The following is a 27,969-nucleotide window of genomic DNA, read 5'->3' as shown; positions in this document are numbered from 1 at the left end:
AAAGTCAATGAGATGACAACCAAAGGGTCCAGCCTTATAACCACTTTAGTCCCACATCCTTTTTACAGAGAGCTTCTATTGCTAACCCTAATAGATTCTTCCCTATTGGATATTTGATCTCTATCCAATTATCCCTAGTTTAATAAAAATTGGATCTCTATCCAATTATTTACTCTAAGCTATTATTGGGTCTCACCCAACAAATCTAATAAAATATAAACTTATTGGATATCATATATCTAATCATCTATTCATCTCGTCATCTATCATATATATGTAACTCTCTAGGCCCAATACCGAGCTGGTCGTGAGTTGCACCTATTAGAACTCCTTCTGACTCAAAACTCTTTCTAACTCAGAATTTCTTCTGATATAGTGAATTATTATCCCATAATAATTAACTCAACTCATCAACTATGGATGTACTAAGCCACTATTGGACTTGTCTACCCTCAATTACCGTGTATCCCTCACTCATCTAATATTCAAAAGATCGTATACTGGACATGGTGCTATTAGGCCCATAAAGAATATACTCGAGTCTCACTCTAATCGAATTCTCTCATAGAATTTCTTCTCTCTCAATCCAAATGATTGTAGTTAAGGATTTGCATGAGCGAGAATACATGAGGCATTCCTTTTATAACATCGAGAGTGGATGATCCTCTATTGACACTCAATTATCCTCGTAATGTTGGCTATCACTCTTGATGACCGACTATGCTATATCTGAACCTTCTAGACCTATAAGTCTAGTATCAAAGAGTGTAGTACTCATACAGAGTATCCTTAGTATCTCAAGTCGAAGGACCAGGCATACAACTAGGACCACAAAACCCCTATCTAACGATGAGGTATCATTAACCATCTAGTGTTTCGTAAGCGGATCATTCATTGAACTCATTCTCCAATAAGCACATGTTCTATATCTCTAGTGTCCCCACACAAGTAGTTATGAGATTAGTTACCTCTATTATATGAATGAGTATATAGTATATTAATTTCTTCGGTTATCTCAATATCCCTCTCGAGTAACCTATGATAGAGAATATTTAGGATTTATATTTATAAGTAAATTTTTCTTATTATCATGATCTCATCATGATCCAATTCTCATTGCACAAATCTAAGGATATCATAATATATTTATCATCAAGTGAAAATAATAATAATAATAATAATAAAAAGATTATGCAGAGTGTCACACATATCATCACTCACGTGATTGGCTTGTAGGGCATCTATAACTAGCACACACTATCAATAACCTCATCGTCGCTCGCCACATGTCGCTCAGCATCTACGTTGATGCCAACGTAATTGTCACTTCGTAATTGTCGAGCAACAACTACATCGGCGTAACGCAGATGGTGGTGGTCATCACGGTGTCTACGACAAAGACGGTGGTAGCCTCATCCCTAACTCGTTGGGTGGATCATAGCCTTGACCGAAGTTGGGGTCGTCAAAGCTCTTGTCGCTCCCCCACTATCGCCCACCTCACGTAACTCCACATCTGTGTTGGCATCGACACAGATGCAAAGCGACATAGGGCGAGCAATGATGAGAGTTGATCTTATTACCATCAAAGGTGGCCAAACAACTACGTCGGTGTCAACGCAAGTGACGCCATCATTCACTACCACCGACACGATCAGCTATCAAGCGTTAAAATTATCTTTTTACTTTTTATTTTTATATTTTTATTAATAGAACTTATGATGTTGTGATAAATATAAATATTTTACTTTTATAACTATAGAGATCTTAAAGTAACCTTTTAAAATATATGGACAAAGACATTAAAGGTAACTAACTACATCATATAATCGATAATTAACCTTAACCCGAGAAAGTTACTGCATCATTAATAAGACATCCACCTAAAAGCTATTCAATAGAAGGGAAAAGAAAACTGAATCAATGCATTTTATGATAATTGTATTTGATTGTCATCAAGTATTTCCCTGTTTGAAGTGGACACAAGAAATAATCATGATTTAGAAAGCATTAGAAAGACCGCAATATGATTATCATGATATTTATTAACTATAATTTGATTTTTAATTCCGTCTCATCAAGGATTGTTTGATGCAAATCATGAATTGGCATTAAGGAATTGTAAAATATCTTTTGGATTTATGAATGCATGAAAAGTTGCACAGTTCTCTGAATGATTGGCCAATCTGTATGACTTTTCAATGCTTATTAACATGCTCTTCTTAGTCATGCCTAAGTTTTTCTTAAACCTCCTCCTTTTATCTCCTTTTACATGATTCTTCATCTTCTTTATTTCAATTCATTTTAGAAACAGTCTCTATTTTGTGCAAACCATGCCTCACCATCTGTGGCTTATGTAGAGGGGGATGGATTGGCTCTTGCTTTCTTGTGTTACATCTTCTGCTCAATTTTCTGATCTTTTATATGTATATATATATATATATATATAATCTAAATCATATATAATTAATCTTATTGATGAAGTTGGTGTGAGAGAACAAGCCAATTCTATGATTCTGTGAAGAAAAGGCAGAAGCTTTGCTGCATTAATACCCTTTTTCGCTTGTGAATTGTCTGTGGTGCTACTTTTACAGCTTCAGATCAATCAAGAGAGGGAAGTAATGGAGATTACTGCTCTTGAGAAAGAACAAGTTTTGACGGATACAAGTGAATGAATGGATGAATTCCCAAGGAAGGAAGGAAGAAGACGACACTTGTTGTGATTCGGACCTCTAATTTACATACGAAAGAATGAGCAGAACGCAGAACAAGAAACAAAAGCAGCACAAATGAAATCCTTTGACGTGGTCGGAAAAGCGGATGTGGGAGACTCGATTCATCGGTCGAAGGATGGAGAGCAGAGCAGAGGAGGAGGTCTTATAGAGCTCGCCCCTTCACGATGTCGATGCTCATCTCACTCGGATCGGTCGCCTGTAGCTCCACTTGGATCCCGTCGAGCTCCCTCTTGAACCTGTCCTTGGAGCTCGCGTACAGCATCTTGCTCCTCACCCTCGACGTGTCGGGTGACCTGCGCCGTTCAACGGAAGCACATTAGTCAATCAAACCATGCAGGAACCATCGTCACCCCACCTCCGCCGGTCGGCCTCTTGTTCTTGATCTTGATCTTGCCTTACCAGGATATGAAGAAGATCTTGCTCTTCTGGCAGTGCTCGTCGGTGACGAAGTCGAAGTCGAAGACAGCGTAGCGGCACTCGTCAGCCGGCATGGACGCAGCGAAGTCGTCGTACGTCTCCCCGGGCTGGCCCAGCTTCTCCACCATCACCTGCTGTATCCTCTCGTCGATCTTGAAGACGATGAACCTGAAGTTCCTCTTGGCCTTCAGCTCCAAGAACTTGAGCTTGCACTCGTCGCTCACCGCCATTCCCGACGCCGAATTCGCCTTTCCATCGCACGTTACCACAGTGTTATCGTAGTTTGACAGCGGAAACAGTACCTCGACATAAAATCCAAAGACAGAGAGAGAGAGAGAAAGAGTACCATGGCTTGTGTTGGATGTGAGACTAATCAGCTGGGCAATGGAGATTGAGAAAGGCGGAGGAAATTGGAGGCAGAAGGATTAAAGGGGGAAGGGGGGCGATGAGGAAGAGGCTTCCGTGGAGTTCGGAGGACGTCAAGTTTGCGAGGAGGAAAATGGGAGGGAGGAGAGAGTTTGGCGGAGGAAGCAGCTCAACCAAGCCTCCTCAAAGCACTCGCACGGCGACACCTCTCTCGGCTTCGCTCAACGTCGGTTTCTGTTTCTTTGACCCAGTAACTAACTCATATTTAGGTGTTCATCCTCAAGCTTTTCTGGACCTTTAAGCATCGTGTTTGCATCACAGATTAAAGCTTCCGCATTTACTCAATCTTGCATATCAAAAGGCTCATCCACGATAGATCATTGCATACAGCTAAAGCACACTACACAAACTAAAGACCACACTGCAGAGCAGCTAAAGCTTTGAAGAGGCTTCGAATTAACACTGTGGAGCTCAACGACCCACTGGTTTCAGGGATCAGATCGTCACAGGCATTTGCCTATCACTCTGTGAAGCGATCGCTTGATCATTCCCGGTGATGCAACAATGGCGCTTCTGAACTGCAGTGAACACCAAGAAGAAATCAGTAACCCCACCAAGAAGACGATCCACTGGTGGTGTGGGTTTTGGGTTCATGATGGATCCGAACCTTGGATTTTACTGTCAGTGCAAGGACGCCGTCGACGGTGGAGGACTGCACCGACAGGGGATCCAAATGGAAGTGGCTGATGGACTCGACGATCTCGAGCAGCAGGCATTCCCTCCACGGGCAGTGTATCTCCACCACCACCTCCGCCTCCTTCATGGTCACGATGACGTCGATGGGGCCGTCCCTGGACAACACCCAGTGGTGCTCGGCCTCTGTTTCGCCGGCGTCGCTTGTTTTCCGCTTGTTGCTGCAGCTCTTCCTGCCGTTCGCCATCATCTCCTTGCTGCCGTAGTTGTCGGATGTTCTCTCCGCTACGTCAGGATGCTTCCTTCTGTTCTTGGCATCGAGCTCCAACGATGACTCCCTGCAGGACTCCAACTCCTGCACTCTTCTCTCCATATCTTTCAGGTACTCGATCGTGTCGCCCAGGATGGATGCCTTGTCAGCCTGATCAAAGAACAGGAGCAATCAATTGCAGACGGTAATAGAGAGTCGAATGAATCCGAGACGAGTAATCTGATTACCACCTTGGTGACAGATGGAATCAGTGATTGCAGAACCAGGAACTTCTCATTCAGCTTCTCTCTGGTCCTCCTCTCTGATAAGACATGGTTCGAACCAGACTCTCCTGGCCTCCAAGCTTTTGGCTCATTCCCATCTTGGCATTTCGGCCGGTGGCCACCGCGAAGCCATTCTCCATCCATCAACATCTTCTTCAGCAGCTTCTGCGGCGTGCCGGTGAACGGTTTCGGAGTGCTCATCTCTCTTCTCCACACCATAAAACTGGACTTACGAGAGACCTTCAGGAAGCATGAAACTGATCTCACTGGCTTCGAGCTGCGTAAAATGGTGGCCACTGCGTGTGCATAGTGTGAATCACCAGCATCAAGATCCAATAAAACATGTTTAGAATTACCCAGCATCGGATGTCTCGTTCGCTTCCCCGTGTCAGAAGAGGCAACCCTCTTGGCACGGACGACGGACATCGATGCGTACTCATTCGAGTTCAGAGAGATGAGCTCATCGTCTCTGAACTGCCGGTTCTGAGTCTGCGATACGCAATTTAGCCCGTCGATTTCAAGCATATCTTCGAGCTGCTGAGTGTGGAAACTGTCACCGGGAGAACAATCACAGCGATTGTCGGTGTGCACCTCTTCGGCCTTGTCATGGACTGCTTCTCTTTGTTCAGAAGGTGGAAACGAATGAAGAGCAAATGGGCATCGTAACGGGTGATCAGGAATCAAATTATGGTCTTCCAAGGCCATGGAGTTGCCTACATCATCAACATCATCATCGTCTTCATCATCATCATCATCATCATCAGCGATTTGAGGACTGGACATGGATTGCTCGGAGCGGACAGGACATGGTAGCTCCCAGAAGAAACTCGTAATCTGCGTCACGACGGCAGCATCTTCCAAGATCTTCAGAACAAGTAACGTCAAACCAGAGGAAACATTAATGGCTTCGGTTCGTAAAGATTTAGCTGAAATCTTCCTAAGAAACAATTGATTGGAACTCACAGATTCAGTTGTACCCAACTCTAGTACTCCACCCATGAAAGGGATGCATGCCACTGTCTGCAGAGAGAGGGGAACAGAGAGAGACCATTAGATAAGCCGAAACTACAGTTGAGACAGACAAATTAAATGAGCAATCACAGAGATGTATCAACTGGAAATCAAGATCGAGACATTACCTGAATGGATGCACTCTGGATGATGTGTGACAGAGGCCGATCGGAGGAATCCACAAACAACGTAGCAGAAATGAAAGAGTAGCAACACATTAGCATCTCTATAGATCAAGCTTTGTTACAATTTTGGAAGGTCTATGAACTCCACCTTTGCTAGAAGAGAGCGCGAGAAGATCCTGCTGTCGGCAAACTGAGCGTTGCTCAACCATTCGTGCTGGTTGTTGGCGAAGGCTTTACCGGGCAATCTGGAGAGCAGCAAAGCTTGGATGGAGAAGTGCCGATGAAGAAAGAAGTCAATTGAGGGTTTTAGGAGGAGGATGGATGTACCCTTGTCCGGGAGTGAATGTGAAGGACATGCAAACCAAGTAATACCACTCGGTGTGGGTGAGATCCTCTGGAGACAATGAAGCACAGGGCCTTCTCATCTGCTGATTACTGTCGCCTGCTGAGAGTGATTCATACAGTTCTCTCAGTTGCTCGCTCCTCTGAAGACCCATTTGATCTGCTTTAAGTTCTACAGATTGAGTTGTCTTCCTCGTCTTTATATCACCATTGTAGTATCCATCACTCCATGACAACACACTACATAGCATTGAGCATTCACCATGAAAACACAGTTTTGACCAAAGAGTGGTCGATTACTTACCCGAGAAATCGAAACAAAAAAACATAAACAAAAGTTCCATTTTGGCACATCCTACTTCTTTAGATCTCGGCACGATGAAAGATCTTCTTTACTTGTGTAGAAGTACTCTGGTGACATAGATCTGCTAGCTAGAAGAAACTAAGCAAGACGAGGAGTTTAATGTGATAGCTGGTATCTCATGATTCTTTGTTCGATGCTAAAATAACCCCAAACATTAACAGGATTTCTTTTAGATCCTCAGTTACTTCATGTATCTCAATGATCCATGCAGTACCAAAACAAGAAATGGTAAGAATTATCTACATATAGTCTTCCAGTTTGTAACAGAGAGAACACAGTAGATGGTAACCAGTCAATATAGACCAAGAAATGAGAAAGCTGGAGCAGCTTCTTTACCCTGGTTGCCTGGTGGAGGTAGACCAAAAGATTGCATAGCTCCACTGGATCGTCCTAACTGTAGCGGCAAGCTGCCTCCTGAGGGGCTTCTCCGGCAACTCGTCATGCATCTCGGGATCTACGGCCATTGATCGAGACAAAACCTGATCTCCAAGCCACACAAACAGAAATAGCCTGAGAAAAAGCCGAACAAGGCCAGGGTTCCGGTCTTCCCTTCTCGAATCGGACTTCTCCTACCAACACCACATCGTCAACTTCATCTCCGGCAACGCTAGTTGGAGACAGAGTGAGAAGAGATCCTAAAGAAGAGTGACATTTGTTCTTCTTTCTCCGGCAAAATGGAGACCCTTTGCCTGAGAGAGGAAAAGCAATCTACAGCAGCCTCGCGCTTATGCAAGACTCTAACGGGGGCTGGACATCACCCTTACCCTTAACAGGACAAGCAGACCGTGGTATGGGTGAGAGGAGCATGAAGACAGCTTGTAAATCATAGCGTCGTCAAATTCTTCCTGGGACATTAAATTTGCACTGAATCCAGTGGATGATCACATGCGGCTAGAACAAGCTCAGCAGTAGAGCACCAATGGCTAAAAGGCTTAGGCATGCAGCACGCACAGTACGGAAAAAAGGCTTTCACGTAGCTCAAGCTTTCGGTTGGATGGCTCCCTCCCTCCTCTCGCCTTTTGAGGTCGAAGGAAAGGGCAGCGAAACAGGACAGAACAAAGGAGAAAGAATCGCCGTGGAGGATCACGGAGGGGGGTGCCAAGCCCCGGTGCGTCGAGCGACCCTTTTTAACTTTTACCGCGGTGGTGGTGGTGGAATGATTGGGGTTGCTTGCTTACACCACGTACGCGGGGAGGGTGCAGAAGCAGCAGCAGATACAAACAAGAGGAGCTGTCATGGCTTGGCTGTTGGTGACCTCCGACCCGTGGCGAGGGAAGCAGAGGAAGTGTGATGGAACAGGACAGGTCTTTGTCACCTCGTGCATCATACCCTCCTCCATTTGATTGGTGCAGCTTTGACAGCCAACTGTTCCGTGGACACACGACTCCATGTCCGTGACAGACCGACTCGGTGTATATATATATATATATAATATTCTTCTTATTTTTGTTTTTTTTTTTGGGGTGTGATAAGAATTTGGACCTCTAATGGTTCATATGAAATATATTTGTAGAGGATTTTTGTACATTGAACGAAAATATATAATTTTTTTTTATTTCGATATCATGATTGGTAAGTGTATTATTATTACATACATCTATGTGTATCATTTAATGTAATAAAATTATATTTTAAAAAAATAAAATAAGTTTACTATTTCAAATACAAGTAAATTATTTGAGCCAATAAAAAGGATGTGTGAAAGAAGGCAGTTGTGGAACCCTACCATGTTATTATTGCAAGACAGTGAGCTGGCTCTGTCTCACCTTTTGCCCCTAAATACAGCTTATATTTAAGAAATTGATTTTTTTTCTTTTTTAAGGTCAGATAAAAAGAATATATATTTATTTATCAAAAAAAAGTATTGGATTTTGTTGGGGGAAAATCAAAAAAATGAATAATAAAAAGATGGTGATGACATTAAAAAAAAAAAAGATATTCCTGATGTCTGATGAAGCAAGCCTATATCATTGTTGTTGGGAAGGACACAAGTGTCCATTGAAGCCATTAAAGCCAAAAAAAGAGAGAAAGTGAATGGCAAAAGGGGGCACCAATATCAAGAAGTCATGTGCTCTTCTGTGTTCTGTGTTCTGTGTTCAATATGCAAAAGAAGTAGGTGTAACATGGCCTACCATGGATCATTACAAATGATGCCTACATGTCTTTGTTTTTCTTTTTTTTTTCTTGCCCAATGGGTAGCAGCATGTCACTTAGCTTATACTTGTTGCTTTTAATTATCCATTGTTCTCATTATTATAAATAATAATAATAATAATAAATCACAACACTTTTTTTTTATGATTTTATGCGCTTATCCTTTCTATGCCCCCACAATGTCATATTGCTCCTTCGAATTTTAGTAAATATACATCTAATATTTAAATATTATAATATGTTGGTGCTTACAACATCAAATCATTATTAGTTTGATACTACTCAATTATTTTATCGTGTCGACACGTTAATCAAGTTGATCATATGATTAACATGATATAATTATAAACTTGTATAGTTCTAAAAAATAATATCAAATCATTCCACCAATAAACTCCTTTGCTTGGTATCACAATTGTTAAAATTCTCTATAAAATGTCTCTAACTAGGCTACCTCACATATAGCCTTTTAAACTCCCTAAATCAAATATTACTTTTTTTTTAGAGTTATACTAATTCAAATATTAGAAATCAACTTTTCTTTGAAGTATTTTATTTGAATCCACTTATTTTCTCGAAGTTAAGCTTATCGGACTAACCCGACATATTAGATGACTAGATCGTGCTTTAACAACTCTGTGATATCATGTATTTCTCACATTGTTAGCGTCAACTTTCGAATACTCCGAATATTTTACTATCATTTTAACTCTATGGTAATTAGTCAAATTAGTGTCATTGTAAATTATGGCTTTCTCAAATACATCTATACGTGCGGGTGCATGATAAATTTAGATTTACATGCATAAATATAAAATTTATATACATATATATATAAGAGAGAGAGAGAGAGAGAGAGAGAGAGAGAGAGAGACCGAACGTACCAACTCGTGAATGCAGCCCATTGCCGGACATGTGACGGGTATCAAAGCCAAAGAACACCTTTGCAGAGCATTTGTATCTTTCTCCTCGCTGCATGATTGCCATGCCATCGCCACACCACAAATGCAGAGAGGGGATTTTGGCTATCACTTGGATGCCAATGTCAACGACGACGCTTTGGATTCTTGCACCACTCCCATGCCATTCTTTTACCAATGAAGTAAGCATTTTTCTTCATTTAATTTTTAATTTTGTTTTCATGTATTAATGTCATCTTAAATTGTGAACGTGACCGTGCTAACATTTCGGTACGTGCGATTAAGACATCACACAATATGGTAGGATGAATGATGCGCATAGGACGCAGATACGTGGAAGGAGACACGGGAATTGATGTTATGTTATGTCAGCATCCACGTGGGATCCATGGGATCTAAATTATATTTACTGCTGAGTAGGTTGGGTTGGTGCGGCATTAGCATGAGAATGCCAACACACGTCTTAATGAGTGATGCCAGAAACTAAATGGGTCCGATGAAATATCCGCTCGACATTTCATTTACTGTGTAGAATCAAATACTTTTTTGAGATTCAAAATAATTTCTACGACATCTGTTTGTCCTCGTCCATCCCAAATCAGCGTCACGTGATCCAATCCCTCCGGCACATTGTCCAGCACCCAAAATGATGGTACGGTGGGACCCGCCCATCGAATCAATCGAGGGTGTCGTCTAATAGGTTTTCTCACTCTCGTCTTTTTCTATCCTACCAGAAATAAAATTATTATTATAATTAATACATAAAAATATTTTAATTAAAAAAATCATTAAAATATTTTATCCGACACGGTTCATCATCAGCCATTCAGGTGTCTTTTTCACCGGTATCTATTCCTTGGTCTTGTCCATTGGATGGTTTCTCTTTGCAGACTTGCACCATCCGTACTATGCCGTCACCTAAACCTGCTGCCGGTCATCCACCTACCGGTCAAATCCTATTTTAAACGTCAATTGACACGTGCGGTGTATCACGCAGCAGCATCCATAGATTGAACCCATGGGCCCCAGGGGTCGGGTTAAGCGGACCCACCACACCCCAGTGCTCACCCACCGACGAACCCGTTCGACTTAAAACATCGTTCTTTTTCTGCTTTCCTTACATAATAACAAATCAAACTCGATTTTGGATTTAGCTCGAGAAAAGATATATGCAATCGATCTCTCCAAATAATAATGTTAATATATTGCATTCTCAGGGGGGAAATAATCCTAAACACAGCTCCTATAGACAATTTGTGGAACAAACTCACATCCAAGATGGTCTCAACCAACACACACCAATTGCTCTCCATATCAATTATCATTTTCCATGTTAAATAATGTGGCAAAATTTGTGAGGATAAAAAGAACTAAATTTGTAGAACTCACTCTAAAACCAGGTAGTTCTGGTACTTTAGATCACTCGTTTCCTTGAATTGTCGGCCATCGCAACCAATTTACAGATGCGGAAAATAATGACTCCTATGTTTTGAATTTATGTGTGATCTTCTCTACGCCTTCCTTGCAATCTTCAACTATCCTCCTTGCTTTGTCCGCAGCGGCTGAGCCAAATCCAGAGGCGCTTTCATGGAACACATCTACTGAACTTCTAGCTTTGGAGAATACATTATCCCAAAGCTTCATGGTGTGATCAGAAGCCGCCGAAGCCTGCGATTTCAAAGCTGCAATCAAAGAGATGATCTTTTCGATTATCTTCTCGATAACAGCAGCAGATCTAATTCTTAATTCAGCTGCCATTGTCTTAAGCTTCTCAACCAAGCTTTCTCCTCTTTGAATCATCTCATCAACTTGGGGCTGTTCTAGAGCGGTTCCAACATCAGCATCACGCACGAGATCCGCATCAACGACTACAGTTCCATGCCCCTCCCACCGCTCTTTGGCTTCCTCAAGTGCTTTGGCGTGCTCTCTAGCCCGTTTAGCCTCCTCCTCCACCCAAGACCTGGTGGAGGTATACAGTTTAGAATGAGCAGCCTACCGATGGTTGTTTCATTATGCCATTCTCCAAAAGGCATTAAGAATTTTAAAAGGTGCTACAAAAAAAAAGAGCTAAGCTTCAAAATTTTAATCTATGAGTGTCTATAATTACAAATAAAATGCTAAAAGTGTCACTAGACAAGAAACAAAATAGAACATAAAAAAAAGGAAAAAGATGATGCTTCTAATTATCAAAGTAGGCGAAGTCCAGGCTTCATATTGCGACGAGCTGCGAGTTCAGTGCTGTGGCCAGTTATTTCGGCACTTACACAAGTTCTTGCCACCATAATTTCCAAATATTGCTACTATGTGGTTTCATTAAGTACTCTTTCACTGATAAGATTCACTTTATACATACTGAGATCAAGTAGATGCAACTACAACATGAATCATTTTGCATTATGAACGCACTATATAATTTCTATATGACGCTCCAAAAAATTTTGGCTGGCAACTCATGCGATGCCCTCCGGTTAGTCAGGAATCTAACAAAGTTTATCAGTTTGAGTTGGCCTTATTAGTTTGGGTCGTAGTTAGCTGATGTCACAAGAAATAGCTTGTTTTTGTAAAAGACTTTGGCCAGCTGACCGAACCAGCCCATAAAATAGTTAGGTTGACAGTGAAACAATTACATTCTGGTTGGCATTTTTACCTCATCAGAATGGGTCGACTAGAAAAATTAATTGATTGATCAAATTCAATCTATTCCATAAAACAATGCAAGTAGATCAAATCACATTAAGTAAAGGCTTTACTGTGTCATTTTAAACATGACCAAAGCTGACTTTCCTATCAAACAGGTTCTTAAGCAGGACAGTGTGCTAGATGAATGGGGTTTGCTACTGGAATATTTACATGATACTGATAAATCAGGCGTAGGTCAACAAGTATAGTATATTGTGACTCAAACCTTCCCATCCATTGCCACCAACATGCATCTGTTTTCTTTACGAAAATCAAAGATTCCTTCCATAGAATGAAAGACATTTGCAATCTAAGCTCTTGAGGATTCACGACGAATAGAGAATGCAATGTCATCATGCCACTAAAGATGTTTATCTCACTCATTTAATATGAGTCCCCTATACAATACACCTATCCATCAGCATATGATTGGCTAGGGCCCATTTTACTACTACATAGCTAGCTATCTCGTCAGAGGTCATGTTCTGATGCTGTGATACTGTAATTATGACATCAGGATCTAACTAGAGAATCTTGGACTTAGTAGCCTAACATTAATAACTTCATTTAAGCATTTTGTTCCATATTGTCAAAGTCCATCATCTTAATCATGGGGCAAAGGCACTAGTTGAGTAGCAACAATTGACATAATAGCATCCACTAGGGAACTCTCATATGCATATGGCAAGATGAGATTAGCTCATGTTTTCTGAGATATGAACCCAATATGTACTTGGTGGCACGTAAATAGGATCTTAGGCATAAAACAGGGAATTTTGTAATATCATAATGGTCCCACATAGGGAGCTAATATTGCGTCTACTTGTGCAGGCAGCCTAGTGGCCTACTAATAGTTTGGGAATTTTGAGCCATTTGTAGGTTATTGGGCCTGTAGACTTTCAAGACTTCTGGAGCATGCTAGAAGACAGTGGCCAGAGTACATACCAAAAGGAAGTATCATTGCCTGATAAATGAACGATTGTCATCATGTGCTATCTTACAACCAGAGCAAACAGTTATAAATCTATAGAAAACAGAATAACCACCTCAACATAAAAGGAAATAACTACCTTACCTGGCCATGAATAAAGCCTTCCTCTCAACCTCCAGCTCACTCTGTAACTGGGCAATAACCTGATTCTGGCTCTCTGCTTCCTTTCGAAGTTTGTTGATCCTATCCTTCTCAAAGGATATCTCCAGCTGGTTACTCATGAGACTCTGTAACTGCTCTTCCGCCTCATGCCTCAACCTTGAAAGGACTTCCATTTCAGACTCAACAACAGCATGCCCCTTTATTAAAGCAATGTGCTCTTCCTCTCTTTCAGCCTGTAATCTATCTAATTCTAGCTTTGCTTCTTCAGCCAACTTCTCTAGAGCTTTTGCCTTTTCCCTCTCCTTGGCAAGCTCCTTCTCAAAGTTTGCATTAACATCTTTCTCAACTTGAGCTAACAAAGCTGCATCTGCACTCACAGCAGTTTCGGCCAGCGATTCAGCCTCAATACGAGCAAGTTCCTCGCTGACAATTTCTGCTGCATCACCAGTTGCAAGTGCAATAGCAGCTTGAGCCTTTGTGATGGGTTTATCAGGTTGAAATAGTCTTGTGCAACCTATTCATTAAAAAAATGGTAGCAATCTAATTTCTTAGCAAATAACCCAAAACTAGAAAGACAGATAATAAAAACCAGAAACAAATTACCAAAAGCAAGAGCTGTGATGCTTTGTCCCCCAGAGGACAAGTCAGCTACTAAAGCTGGCCAAGCATCTGGATTGATCCTATGGATGTCTATATAGCCACAACATTGGTATATGTCCTGATCAGGGAAAGACATCACACTGGCAGTAAGTACATACTTTATCTGAAATCAAGAAAAGAAAAGTCATAAGATCCTATTTCTTTCTTTTTCCTTTACGTTTATGTCAACTTCTGGAAGTTGCCTTTTTTCAGTAGCCATCTTCCAGCTAATGAGATCTTGACGTGACACAGGACTGACACATAAAATGTTCGGTCATAAGATGTCAGAATTGCTTTCTGATAATGACAGTAAAAGTTACAGTAAGAACCCATGTTTATCACCTTTCAGGGGAGAAGAGAATATAATCCTGCTGATCACTGACAGTGTGACCCAAATCAGTTCTTGAAAGCTTGCTGGAGATTAGTCCAGCTTCTGCCAAGCCTATCCCAGAAACATGGCACACAAAGAAAACAATGAGATCGGAGCATCTTTAAGTAGCAGGCCAAGTCAATTTGCATTCCAATTAATTGTTAAGTTATTCAAATCCATACCTTGAATGCATGGAAAGTCTGGGTCTTCGGGCGTAACATCATCAAAAGCAAGTTCAGTCACATTCTCTATGTACATTGCTGGATAAATTTTTGAAACTGTTTTCCTGTGTGGGAAACCCAAGAACTTAAAACTCTTCATATCCAAGCACAAACACCTCCCAAAGAATATAGGCTACCATACCCGAACACATCCAAAATAAAGAAAGGTTGCTTTATCCAAACAATTTTAACTAAAATATCAAGTTATGCTCCGTTTGCCTTCCATAAGATGGTAAGGGTGGCTCTTGACTTGGTACACCGGTCATCCGTGCTTGATGTTACTCTTATAGTTGAAGTTAGTCTAAGAAATAAAGCGGCTTAGAAAACCCAGGAGGCTTACATTCTTGCAATTTAAACTCATCAAACCAACAAGCAAACTCCCAAAAGGATATAAACTTGAAAGGGGCATAATGCAAGGTGCCTTAGAAACAGCTTGAATTATTAAAGGGTGAATTAATTGTGTGCCAAATTGCATATGATCTCCGTCTAAGACGATGATCAATGGCATATCCTTAGAGGGAAAAAAATGTAAAAAATATAGTATAGAGAAGATAGAAAACATAAGAACAAATATACCTTGAGAGATTACTGCTTGCAGTAACCAACCAGCGAGCATACTCACGACGAGTACATATATCACCTGGTTGAACGTCAGCCTCAATAACCTACAGTTTTCAACTGGATGTGATAAAACAATAGTTCCGATACCTCTATAAATTAACTTCATAACATACAAATAAGGTGTTACATGGAAAAATAGTCAGCTCTCTGTCACATGCAAAGGTGAAAAAATAAAGTGTTTCTCCAGCTATTGTTTAACATTTGTTATTAGAATGTTAGATGATGACATACTTTATGCAAGAAAATAAGGCCATGGACACTGCAAAATTACTACTTTAGGAATGTAAAAAAAAAATTAACACTCCAAGACAAGGATTGCATCCACTGTAATGTTTATCATCTAAGAAATTAAATAACACATCCACATCCAGGAACAAACATCAATTCAAATAGGAAAAAGAGAAGTAGCACTAGAAAGAACCATAGGAAATATATCTGCTATTATCATGCTGTCATCCTCTCATGACAAAAGAAAAGGTTATAGGTTTCCTTACCAATATGAAGATATGTTCTTTTTATGAACTAGACAAAAAAAAAATGGAGCATACTGGGCGTGTAACGAATTGGAAAGCAGAACAAATAAATAAAATAATAGTAAAGTTGTGGTTGGGTATCCATCTTTGATGCTAACATACCTTCAAAACTTGTAATGCTGCCAATGCTTGCCCCTGAACCTGATCAACTAATGCAGGAACCAAAACTTTACCAGGGGATAACTGTTGAGTTGCTGAGATGTGACATGGAGCAGGTATTCCAGAATGAGACAGAGCTTTATTGAGTTGCGGCTCAGACAATGGGCTTCTATCAATTTGACCATCAAACTCTGTATCAGGTTCTTTTAGATTGGGATCTGCAGATATTGATACAAAATGTGATACAGATGACCCAGTTTTGCTTAACTTATGCTCGTCTGGAAAACTAATACTATCAGGTTGAAGCATCAATTGTTCGATTTGATCAAAATCTAAACTCAAAGATGTTTCCAGTGGACCACTTTCATGTGTGTTGCATGATGGTGGATCTGAAGTGCTAACCTCAATAGGAAACTGCATATCATTCTGTGCAAAATCTTGATCCTCTTGAATGGACACTGGATTCAATACCACATCCTTAGTTTGGGTATCCAAATTATCAACAGAATCAGTTTTAAACTGGCTGTCAGACCCAACCAAGAGATCTAATTGGACTTCAGAGTTTGAAGTTTCCGCAGGTTTGGTGTTTCCATCATGATAGTTAGTTATATGATTTGTCGAAACAGTGTCCAAATGAATTAAATCATCATGGGCGATAGTTATGCCCAGATCTCCCGTCACAGACTCCTGCGTCTCAGAATATGTAGTGCCAACCAAATCTTTCAAATTTGATCTATCAGGTGAAAATTCAATAATATGTGCATCCAATTCGGGTGTACTCGCACTGAATCCAGCTGGTACAGGAATTTTATCAATGTCCTCTACCATTTCAAGATCACCTTGATCAGAAGCTCTCTCGGTAGCATCACTGCCAACATCAGCTGATTTAGTGTTGTGTACAAGCGAAGCTTCTATATGGTGTTCGGCATCAGATATGCTCTTACTAGCTTCTTCATTAATCGTTGAAGGAAGAATAAAATCCTGGATTAAACCAGTCTCATTGTCATATTTAGAGACACCATGTTTCATTTATGAATTAGAGTCGGACTAGACTTATGTCTTACTTGATCAAGATTCTCATTTGTATCAGAATTTATTAGTCTTTCCTGCTCCATTGATAGTGGTTGCATCTCCTGCTTGGCTCCTGTTTAAAAGCTAATCAAAGCATGCACATGGTTTGGTTATATGTGTTCGCAAAATATGGCATGTTGCTCGAATAGCTGAAAATAACTGAGAGTTTCTTAAGCCACAAGCTCAATCAACAGTAGCTCTTTCACAAACCACAGATATTTATTGATGGAAGGTTAGCAAATATTGTAGCGATGCTTGCTAACAATGCAAATGCACACGATATTAGCATAATAAATTAAGATCTACATACCAGAACCACTCTTACTAGTAAGTGATAGTGTTGCAAATGCAACTCCGGCAGCAAAGAGTAGCCCAGCAAGCGCAGCTCCTAGCACACCTGAAAGTGAACTTCTCAAAGTGTATCATCAGCACGAAAATCTGAAAGGGCACATATCTTCTTAGCTAAACCTATGAACTAACAGAAACTGTCAGGAGCTAATATCTATTTGTTAAAAAAAAAATGAAGAATCAAAATTGGCTCAAGAAACACTAGCGTATGCATTATTCTGAATTGCCCTTGCAAGTTATAAAAGAGGCGGCCAGGTGCACAAGGCTTCCCCCAATATGGGATATGAGGAGTGTTAATGTATGCAATCTTATTTTTACAAGCTAATTTTCTTGTTATATTTACCATGAACAAAGCTGATCCAATTATCCAAAGTTTAAAGCGACGAAAAAAAAAAAAACTCAAAGTCTGCTAATATAATAATCTCTTTTTAAGTAATAGGAAAAATGATAAAGGTAGTGCAAATTTGATTTGGAAGAAGGTGCTATTGAATCCAAGTCAACGGTTACTATATGCTCCACGAGTTAGATACTTTTGTGATAAAACAGTATATCAAGCATGCAACAGTTGGAAAACCTGAATGCCCGATACATTTATGGTAGTGTACAGGATTTTCAATCACCATGAACATTAATGATACTTTTAAACAAGCTAATAAAGTCAGGCTTACTGGCCGACTGTGTGTATAAAGATGCATCACAGAAATAAAAAAAGGAAAATAACTCATTTATAATGCTGGTGATTTACATGGAAGTTTGATACTGATCAAGGTGATTTTATGTTTTTCCCAAGTGACGTATAACCCAACATGTCCTGTTACTAATAGAATATCATATATATGTGTCCCAGCACCAAGAAAATGAGCATCGATCTTGAAGGAGACACTGTAGTTTAGAGTTGGGTACACTGTACTACTTAGAGTTGGTTCACTTTGAACACCAATCGATTGACGATGTGAAAGATTTATTATGGTTCTGATACCAAAAGAAGGGTTACTTTTGCAGTTCACAAACCACACTTCCCTTAAAAGAAGTATAAATTTATACCCAACATCAAGATTCGGCATTTGCATCTCATTCTAATTGAAGATTCTGATTAAGAAAGTCCTCTTTATCAGACTAAGAATTCAGAAAGCCACAAACTGTGGTTAAGTAGTTTTTTTCCTTATTATACGTGTTAAACTGAGCATACATCCACTAACAGAGATTCAAGAACACCCTAAAATTAAAGACAAAATGAGGCGCTTAAATAATAATCAAGAAGGTCCTCTCCCTTACCCCCAAAGTTTTCCTCCTCGGGAGGCTTCCCTCCACCATTCTCCTCGGCGAACCAACCAGCGAAGGAGTCAGGCGATCCACTGGAGCCACTCCAAGGCTCACGTCTCCGTTCCCCACCGCCCGCCTCTCCGGCAGCGAACATCAGACCAAATCGGCGATCAAGCGGACGGAACCGCACACGGAGAAGGACGGGCGGGGATTCCCTGCACATGAGGCCAAACCGTATCTGGAGCGAGCTGGGACACGACGGGCGACATGCCGACGCCATGATCGAGATCAATTCCACGAGCTCGTCTCGAAGATCGAGGGCGAGAGTAAGTAGGGTTTCTGCCTTGGAAAAGGAGAGGCGGAGGAGGAGGACAACGACGGAGAAGAGGAAGATAAATGAAACCCCAAAATAAAATGAAAAAAGGGGGGACAAATTGGGGACGTTATTCCACTTCCTGGTGGTTTGTAGCGGTCGTTATGGCTTAAATCTCATTATAACGGACTTTATACCGGTTAATGCGTCGCAACACTGGGAACAGGGAGCGATGAGGACTTCTCCTTCCCTCTTCCTTTCTCTGGTCTTTCTTAGCCTCCTTCGTAGTGTATTCCCCATGTGGATCGGAAAACAGGTGAGTTGAGGAAACCCAAGCTATATTTGATCGGTTCCATTCATTTTCGATTCTTGTTGAAGATTTTCTTGGTCTGTAAGCTTCGATTCGTTGATCGAGTTCTGTCCCTTCGATTCCTTGTATCGATTTCTCTCTTCTGTTTCGTTTTCGCCGGAAGAGTCGGTTCTTAATGTGACCCTTCCGATCTTTGATTCAGCGATTGAGTTCCTGCGGCAAATTTCATGAGTTCATTCTTGGTCTGCGATCTTGGATTGCGTGCACGTCCCTTTGATCCCTTTCTTTCGTCTTTTTCGCTAGACCAATCGATTCTTGATGAGAACTTGTGATCTTTGAATTCGTTGCTGCTTCTTTTTCGGTAGAACAATCGATTCTTGGTGAGTTGAGGAAACCCAAGCTATATTTAATCGGTTCCATTCATTTTCGATTCTTGTTGAAGATTTTCTTGGTCTGTAAGCTTCGATTCGTTGATCGAGTTCTGTCCCTTCGATTCCTTGTATCGATTTCTCTCTTCCGTTTCGGTTTCGCCGGAAGAGTCGGTTCTTAATGTGACCCTTCCGATCTTTGATTCAGCGATTGAGTTCCTACGGCAAATTTCATGAGTTCATTCTTGGTCTGCGATCTTGGATTGCGTGCACGTCCCTTTGATCCCTTTCTTTCGTCTTTTTCGCTAGACCAATCGATTCTTGATGAGAACTTGTGATCTTTGAATTCGTTGCTGCTTCTTTTTCGGTAGAACAATCGATTCTTGGTGAGTTGAGGAAACCCAAGCTATATTTAATCGGTTCCATTCATTTTCGATTCTTGTTGAAGATTTTCTTGGTCTGTAAGCTTCGATTCGTTGATCGAGTTCTGTCCCTTCGATTCCTTGTATCGATTTCTCTCTTCCGTTTCGGTTTCGCCGGAAGAGTCGGTTCTTAATGTGACCCTTCCGATCTTTGATTCAGCGATTGAGTTCCTACGGCAAATTTCATGAGTTCATTCTTGGTCTGCGATCTTGGATTGCGTGCACGTCCCTTTGATCCCTTTCTTTCGTCTTTTTCGCTAGACCAATCGATTCTTGATGAGAACTTGTGATCTTTGAATTCGTTGCTGCTTCTTTTTCGGTAGAACAATCGATTCTTGGTGAGTTGAGGAAACCCAAGCTATATTTAATCGGTTCCATTCATTTTCGATTCTTGTTGAAGATTTTCTTGGTCTGTAAGCTTCGATTAGTTGATCGAGTTCTGTCCCTTCGATTCCTTGTATCGATTTCTCTCTTCTGTTTCGTTATCGCCGGAAGAGTCGGTTCTTAATGTGACCCTTCCGATCTTTGATTCAGCGATTGAGTTCCTGCGGCAAATTTCATGAGTTCATTCTTGGTCTGCGATCTAGGATTGCGTGCACGTCCCTTTGATCCCTTTCTTTCGTCTTTTTCGCTAGACCAATCGATTCTTGATGAGAACTTGTGATCTTTGAATTCGTTGCTGCTTCTTTTTCGGTAGAACAATCGATTCTTGGTGAGTTGAGGAAACCCAAGCTATATTTAATCGGTTCCATTCATTTTCGATTCTTGTTGAAGATTTTCTTGGTCTGTAAGCTTCGATTAGTTGATCGAGTTCTGTCCCTTCGATTCCTTGTATCGATTTCTCTCTTCTGTTTCGTTATCGCCGGAAGAGTCGGTTCTTAATGTGACCCTTCCGATCTTTGATTCAGCGATTGAGTTCCTGCGGCAAATTTCATGAGTTCATTCTTGGTCTGCGATCTAGGATTGCGTGCACGTCCCTTTGATCCCTTTCTTTCGTCTTTTTCGCTAGACCAATCGATTCTTGATGAGAACTTGTGATCTTTGAATTCGTTGCTGCTTCTTTTTCGGTAGAACAATTGATTCCTGATGAGAAACTTTCTTGGTATGTGGTCTTTGAATTCGTTGTTGCTTGAATCTGGTTAATTATTTACTGTGCTGCATTTTAATCTGATCTTTAGGTTTGCCAACTCGTATAATATTGTGTGATAATTGAGAAATTGGTTGAAAATGCATATTTTGTGTTTAAGGATTTGGCCAACACCTTCAATATGCTTAGCGGATGGGTAGGAATCTTGCACTTGAAACTGCCAGCAGTAAATGATTGGCGTAGAACAGACGAAACTGGTTTAGCTGCTTCTGACATAGAGTTTCTTTTGATGAAAGAAAAGAGTTGGTTCCCGGTGATAGTGGTAGATATGTATGGCTATCTACCATCTTCAATTCAGTCCAATCCCTTTCTTCTTCTCTCTCAACCTCAGTCTCCATATAAGAATTTAAGGTCATAGTTTTCTTGGGATCTTAATATCCTTTATGACAATAGTGATTAGATTGTTTCAAAATTTCAAGAATCCAAACATTAAATGAAAGGGGAAAAACAAATAATCTAGGCATGGAAATATTGATGAAGGGCTTTGCAATTCTGGGCTAGTACTATTGCCAATGAACTTGGGTTAGTAAATTTTTCTTCTCCGGTGCATGATTCATAGGAGGAGGATCTGCAGTTTTCATCTCCACATTATGAGCTTTGGTGTATATTTGGAAAGAAATGATTGACACACCTACAACTCAGATTACTCATCTTGCTTATGCATGAACTGCAATGGGTAATGTAGTTTTCCTGTTCTGGTATTAGGTGGACTGTGCTTATGAAGGTTTCTTGTGTTGTTGAAGTTGTTCTTTGTAGCTGATTATAATAGGAAGAACTCTAGAAAGATAAGCACAATGTTCTTCTTTCTCCTCTTAAGCCTCCCTCCCTCCGTAGAACTCATCATCAATAAATAACCTTCTCATCCTTCATCTGAGTCTCTTCTTCACTTTATTCTAGACAGTACAATTGCAATCGATATCGAGCCTTATTGAGGAATGCGATTGATTCACTAGGCTGAAGAGGAGAATGCTGGCAATCCTTGGCCTCAAAGCAATTCTATGAAAGAACAGAGAAGTTTTTCTACACAACCAAACAACAATGGCTACAAAAAATGTTGCACCCAATTGAAACTTGCAAGGCCCAGCTGAGTTCCATCTGTGGATTCCCTTTGCATTTGAGAAAATGTCTATGATCTTCTATGAATCTTTAGCTCAGTTTATGCCAAGAGCAACATCGATAGACAGGTATTTATCCGGGAGAACTGGATTTTCTATAAACTAGGAAGCTGAAAAATCATGGCTAAGCTGAATAGAAATCGGTAAATCTCTGCTCGTTTAATGGAATTCATGAACAGGTAGTTAGAGAGGGTGGCTTGGATAATAAAATCCAACTAGGTAATGAAAATCAAAGTGATGTTAAGGAATCTCTGCACCTAGAAATTTATTTTGTACCATTGAATATTTTCTAATTATTTCTTCTTAAAAATTAAAAGAAAAAAAAACTTGCGTCTAAACGACAAATGTTAAGAAGAACAAAAGATTAAGATTGATTGTTTATGGTTATGGTTAATTATGATTATTTCGTATCATCACTTTTTTACGTGCTATTCGGCTTATTATACCTGGTGATGTAGAATTATAGACTGAATCGTTACTTTTACTATCACGAGGATAAATCAAACCTCCTTTTCTATTATCACCTAAATATATGAGATATTTTAAAAAGTAAAGACGATTTTAATAATAACAAAAATAGCTTCATGTACGACAGACAAACAACCTAATTCACGTGAAATGTCTTTAGTTGTACCATGCTGAATCATTTCCTGCAACACTTCACTGGGACACAATTAAATAGGTTGGGCTGCATTTTAAAGTTTTGCAAAAAAAAAAAAAAAGAGAAAATTTTAAACTAGATTAAACCAACTTAGATCCAAAAGGGAACCAAAAGCCAGATGTGCCAGTTGGTTCTGATCAAAGACTCGATCATTGAAACGTAGCTCCCAAAAGTACCATTATTAGGTCCATCATAAAACATCACAGGCTTCTCTCCCACAAATACCATTGTCAGGTCTGTTTCTCTCGAAATGGTTTTGTTATACTGTTAAAACAAATAATAATATAAATATATATTTTGAAAAATCTCATGTTATTAAAGATTGAAAGAGTTGGACAATATATCTATAGAGTTTGTTGCCATAACTATTTATGAATCCGATAAATTATCTGAATAAAAGTTCTCAGCTGTCACATATTCTTCAGGAATTCTCCTTTTTTTCGTGCCACTCTATAAAGGATACAGAAGATAGAAATGAATCTTAATCACTTCAAAATATTTCAGAGATGGTCGGAGCACTTATGAGAAACAGACACCAATATATATATATATATAATCAAACATGTTGTTTGATATTTTGTAGTTGTTATTCTTTAAGAAATGAAGTCACTGGATATTTTGGTGCACCACATCACAGCCCAAACCATAATGCTATTTCATGGTACACAAAATATGTCATTTGATGGTGCACAAACTTTCCATGACTGGAAGGTCTTCACTACAAATACACGCATGAGGTTATCAGAAGTAGCTACTAATTGCCCTCAATAAATGCTTATATTGCAAAGACGTTTCCTGTCTCGTAACCCACCCACCTAATATTACCTTTGAGCATGCATGCGAAACATATTATGTGATCGATGTTTATAATAGATTTCGGACCAATTATTTTCCTCACATTTGTGTCGTTTCTTCTTTGTTTTAGGGGGTAGGCAATGGCAGCATTCTTCTTCTTCGTCGTCACGGCATGGCTCACTTTGCTTCCCATGCTATCGAGCACGGTCGACGGAGCTAGGGTTCCGGCGATGTTTGTTTTCGGTGACTCGTTGCTGGATCCCGGGAACAACAACCACCTTGTAACGTTGGCGAAGGCCAATTACGCCCCCAACGGCGTCGATTTTGTAGGAGGAGTAACCGGAAGATTCTGCAACGGCGGCACTGTTGCAGACCATTTGGGTAAAGTCCATGACTCCCTCCTTTTTCCTTTCTCCTCATCTCTCTCATTCGTCTCAAGCTGATAAAGAAGAAGAAGAAGTTAATACACTTAATTTACAATCAACAACTATTTGCAGGTTATCTTTATTGCTGTGTTTTCCTTTTTCCTTTTGGTTTGTGCAGGAAGGTGAGACTGCACGTTTGTCTGTGTTATTTCATGCATGCGTACTACATATCTATTTATATAACACTTGGTAATTTGACTGCATTGTGCTATGCAACAACAAAAATCTTCCTATAAATCACTTAAATATTGTTGGGTAACTGGTAAGAATCCATGCAAAACAAGAACATAATCTATGAAAATATTATATTTATATCCTGCAATAATAAATTAAAGGAGAAATTCTTGATTTTTTTTTTTTTTTTGCTTTTTCTTGGAAAAGCATCCCTCATTTTCAAAAATGTCTAACAGGTCTCTTTTTTTTTGCAATGGTGAACTGATCCAACTACATCATTTTCAGCAATGCTAGAAAATACTGTAACACAATACAAAAATATTGTGTTAATAGTGTTTGTGTACTGCATTACAGTATTTTTCCGATATTATTGAAAACACTACAATACAATGTAGAAACATTGTAAAAATATTATTTTTATAAAATCTGTACAAAAAAAACACTGTATTATTTTATTTTTCTAGTATTATTGAAAATACTATAACACAATGTAATATATATATATATATATATATATATATATATAATTAAATTGATTCGTCCTATAGTCCGATATATATGAAAAGGAAGTAAAAAAAAGGAATAAAAGAGTAGATGGATGGTTGTCAAGTTAAAAATATTTCAGGTATTAGGAACAAAAAAAGCTATCAAGAATTCTGAAAGCTTTCCAAAAAAAATATTTTTTTTTCTGAAAATTCACCATATATAAGGTAGATTATAGACCTTTGTATTAGTTTGTTCTCTATCTTCTCCTACTGCTCCAGCAGTGATATCTCAAAAGCCAACCATATTTAGATGTGCAAGAGCTCATGTGATCCTACTTTGCAGGCACTCTATTAGGGCTTCCTCTGATCCCTCCGTTCAACGATCCCAACACCACCGGTTCACATATCCTTCGAGGCGTCAACTTCGCGTCCGCTGCTTCAGGCATCCTCAACCACACTGGAAGACTATACGTGGGTGATCATCCCAACACACACACACACCCCCAGCATTAATTGTTCGTCTCAGGCTAATCAAACATGGATGTCATGATCAGGGCAACTTGTTCTCCATGGATGACCAGATTGCCAACTTCAACATCACATTGCAGCAACTTGACTCACAGTTGGGAGACGACACCGAGAGCTTCCTCGCAAAGTCGCTCTTCTTCCTCAACATGGGGAGCAATGACTACGTCAACAACTACTTGCTCCCGTTCTCCGATAAGCCGAACAAGTACACACCGGAGGCTTTCAGTGACCTACTGATCCGAAACTACAACAAGCAGCTAATGGTATGACGACACAGCAAACCCTAACTTAACGTTGCATCACACTGACACTGCTTCTTCTTCGCTTAGAACTTGTATGACTTGGGGGGAAGAAGGTTCCTGGTGGCCAGCCTCGGGCCTCTGGGCTGCATACCGAACCAAATCGGGAACTCCGGCGGCAGCATTGACTCCTGCGTCGGCCAAACAAATCAGCTGGCTGCTCAGTTCAACACCAAGCTCAGAACCATGCTTGATGAACTCAACGGGAGCCTTCAGGGATCGTACTTTCTCTACTGGGATACTTATTCTTCTGCAACAGAGATCATAGATAACTATGCAGACTACGGTACCAATTAACTACGCTTCGCTCATCACTTGGGTCGTTCTGCGATGGAATGTGATGCTACCGGTTGTCGTCTCAGGGTTCAAGCATCAGCACAGTGCGTGCTGCGGCGGAGGGCGGTCGAAGGGACAGATAATATGCCTGCCATTGCTTCCCCTGGAGTGCCACAACCGGTCGCAGTACGTGTTCTGGGATCCTTACCACCCTACTGATGCCTTCAACGCCATTGTGGCCAAAGGAGCGTTCCAGGGAACCCTGCAGGCCGCCCATCCCATGAACGTGCAGCAGCTCGTGGAAACCTAAGTGGCGATCGGGCTACGCAATCGATGCTCAAAGCAGTGCGAAAGGGTGCATTACATGGAGATGCGACATGCCATATAGCCTCCAATTCTGTGGTTTCCTTCTGCACCCAATCTTCACATGATGATTAATGGTTTGCATCCTCTAATACGAGTCAAATTGATTTGGAAAAACATATATGAGACTGGATTGCATCTTAACCAAAACTAATAGAATTAATCCACTTTTAATTTTCATCTTATGCATGGATATTCTACTAACATATTCCTCTATTTTTCTTTTTATTGAGTCGATCGATGAATTAGATACAAGAAGAAGAGAAAAGAAAGAAATCCAGAAATCCGAAATATCAATGATTATAAGTTCTACATCTATTCTTCTTCTCTATCATGCATATCTATCATCTCAGGGGGAAGACTTCCATCTGCTGTTGACCATGCGTGGAACCTGAAGCCAGTCAACATGCGCATGAACATCAATGAGACACACACACATATATATATAAACTTGTGCATGATATGTTGTCCCCCACAGTGCCTATGATGTGCGTGCAATTCTTCTTCTTCTCTCTTTTTCTTTTTTCTGGGGTGTGAATCATGCTGTGGGGATGTGTGGTCCGCAACGTACGCTCAGCAGCATTATTGCATGGCCCAGCATCTCCCATGCCTCTCCCTGTATCAACAGTCACCTCATGAGAGCCCCACCACCCCTTCTTCCCTAAACGCATGGTTGTCCTTCGGAATTCTGAAGGCGTTGCTTCAAATCATTGACGACAAGTGGGCCGACGCCTTAAGGTTTTCTTCTCTCTCACCGCTACCCCTTGTCGCTTGCTGTCACGAGCATCACGCCAGAGGTCATTTTGCAGATAAATCCAAAAATAATATTCATAAGGTTATGTATACATGCATTTAGTCATATTTTTAAATATTTATTTAAAAATATTATTTTCGTGACTCGATCTTTTAAGATTATGAATCTGATGTGATAAAATTGATTCTATCTGATTCCATAAGATGACTTTATCGAAAAAGAAATCTTTTGCAGTAGAGGGTCAAGTCAACTCCATTCATCTTAATCTCACTCTGAAGGGTTCCTCCAAATCGCATAAATGATGTGCCCAATTGATTAAAATACTTATTATTAAAAAATTAAAAACCTAAGGGAGTGGAGGGTTTAAAAGTAGACAGACAAATATTTGATAGTTGAAAATAGACATTTCTTCCTTAGATATATTGTTTGAGCCTACTAAAATTAGTACTACAAGTAGAGTTAAATATGACTAGAGTAACTTTATTATAAAGATCTTAATAAACTTTTAGTTCAACAATAGAGATTGTCTTACATGCTGCTAAATGATAGAAAAAGATACATGTAATTACACTATATTGTTGTTCTATCCCAAAACTTTTATTAAACCCTATGAAGCATGAAATATTAAGCCCAAAAAAAGATCATACACTTGTTTCTGATAGTTATAATAAACAGGTCCAAGATTTACTTGTAAATGTTTGATCAAGTGTGGCTAAGAAATTTAAATTCCATGATCAAGTGCGTCCATGTTTATATGTGTGCCACAAGCTTTTTAGTACACAAAACTAGTGGCCAACCATTTCTGATAAGATATACTAGTGGGCAAGATGATGTGTGGCCAATAAAAATAAATCAATTAATAAACAGAAAATAATTTTCATTGAAACAGAAACATGAAATTATTGCCAATAAATCTAGAGAGAAAATGGGTTATATTAC

General features: G+C 40.0%; 4 protein-coding genes across 5 annotated transcripts; 1 reads left to right on the top strand and 3 right to left on the bottom strand.

The window, feature by feature from the left end:
- Positions 1–2,611: 2,611 nt before the first annotated feature.
- On the bottom strand, positions 2,612–3,672 carry LOC135597443 (actin-depolymerizing factor 1-like). The gene is made up of 3 exons (XM_065090387.1): positions 3,496–3,672; positions 3,132–3,397; positions 2,612–3,025 (listed from the first exon to the last, which is right to left on the bottom strand). Exons 1-3 carry the CDS (start codon positions 3,496–3,498, stop codon positions 2,875–2,877), a joined length of 420 nt encoding a protein of 139 aa, XP_064946459.1. The 5' UTR covers positions 3,499–3,672; the 3' UTR covers positions 2,612–2,874.
- A 195-nt stretch (positions 3,673–3,867) lies between these two features.
- Positions 3,868–7,933, bottom strand: LOC103971723 (transcription factor EGL1). The gene is made up of 8 exons (XM_009385819.3): positions 6,921–7,933; positions 6,206–6,460; positions 6,027–6,123; positions 5,882–5,896; positions 5,706–5,762; positions 4,710–5,606; positions 4,183–4,629; positions 3,868–4,093 (listed from the first exon to the last, which is right to left on the bottom strand). The coding sequence occupies exons 1-8, from the start codon at positions 7,046–7,048 to the stop codon at positions 4,019–4,021; spliced, it is 1,971 nt and encodes a 656-aa protein (XP_009384094.2). The 5' UTR covers positions 7,049–7,933; the 3' UTR covers positions 3,868–4,018.
- Positions 7,934–10,839: 2,906 nt separating this feature from the next.
- LOC135597442 (uncharacterized) lies at positions 10,840–18,992 on the bottom strand. Of its 2 annotated transcripts, none has more exons than XM_065090384.1 (11): positions 18,608–18,992; positions 17,295–17,381; positions 16,978–17,057; positions 15,917–16,894; positions 15,237–15,325; positions 14,622–14,725; positions 14,412–14,511; positions 14,248–14,323; positions 14,034–14,148; positions 13,413–13,944; positions 10,840–11,618 (listed from the first exon to the last, which is right to left on the bottom strand). In XM_065090384.1, exons 1-11 carry the CDS (start codon positions 18,873–18,875, stop codon positions 11,141–11,143), a joined length of 2,907 nt encoding a protein of 968 aa, XP_064946456.1. In that variant the 5' UTR covers positions 18,876–18,992; the 3' UTR covers positions 10,840–11,140. The 2 variants fall into 2 exon arrangements, with proteins under 2 accessions (XP_064946456.1, XP_064946457.1); XM_065090385.1 differs by having other exon boundaries at positions 16,978–17,068; positions 18,608–18,648.
- On the top strand, positions 18,981–26,480 carry LOC103972551 (GDSL esterase/lipase At1g71691). The gene is made up of 6 exons (XM_065090386.1): positions 18,981–19,224; positions 23,857–24,107; positions 25,154–25,281; positions 25,365–25,601; positions 25,668–25,923; positions 26,000–26,480. The coding sequence occupies exons 2-6, from the start codon at positions 23,867–23,869 to the stop codon at positions 26,221–26,223; spliced, it is 1,086 nt and encodes a 361-aa protein (XP_064946458.1). The 5' UTR covers positions 18,981–19,224; positions 23,857–23,866; the 3' UTR covers positions 26,224–26,480.
- Positions 26,481–27,969: the final 1,489 nt, after the last annotated feature.

This window comes from Musa acuminata, chromosome BXJ1-11 (assembly GCF_036884655.1).
Source record: "Musa acuminata AAA Group cultivar baxijiao chromosome BXJ1-11, Cavendish_Baxijiao_AAA, whole genome shotgun sequence".
NCBI lineage: Eukaryota > Viridiplantae > Streptophyta > Magnoliopsida > Zingiberales > Musaceae > Musa > Musa acuminata.
This window is presented reverse-complemented; position numbering and strand designations above follow the sequence as displayed.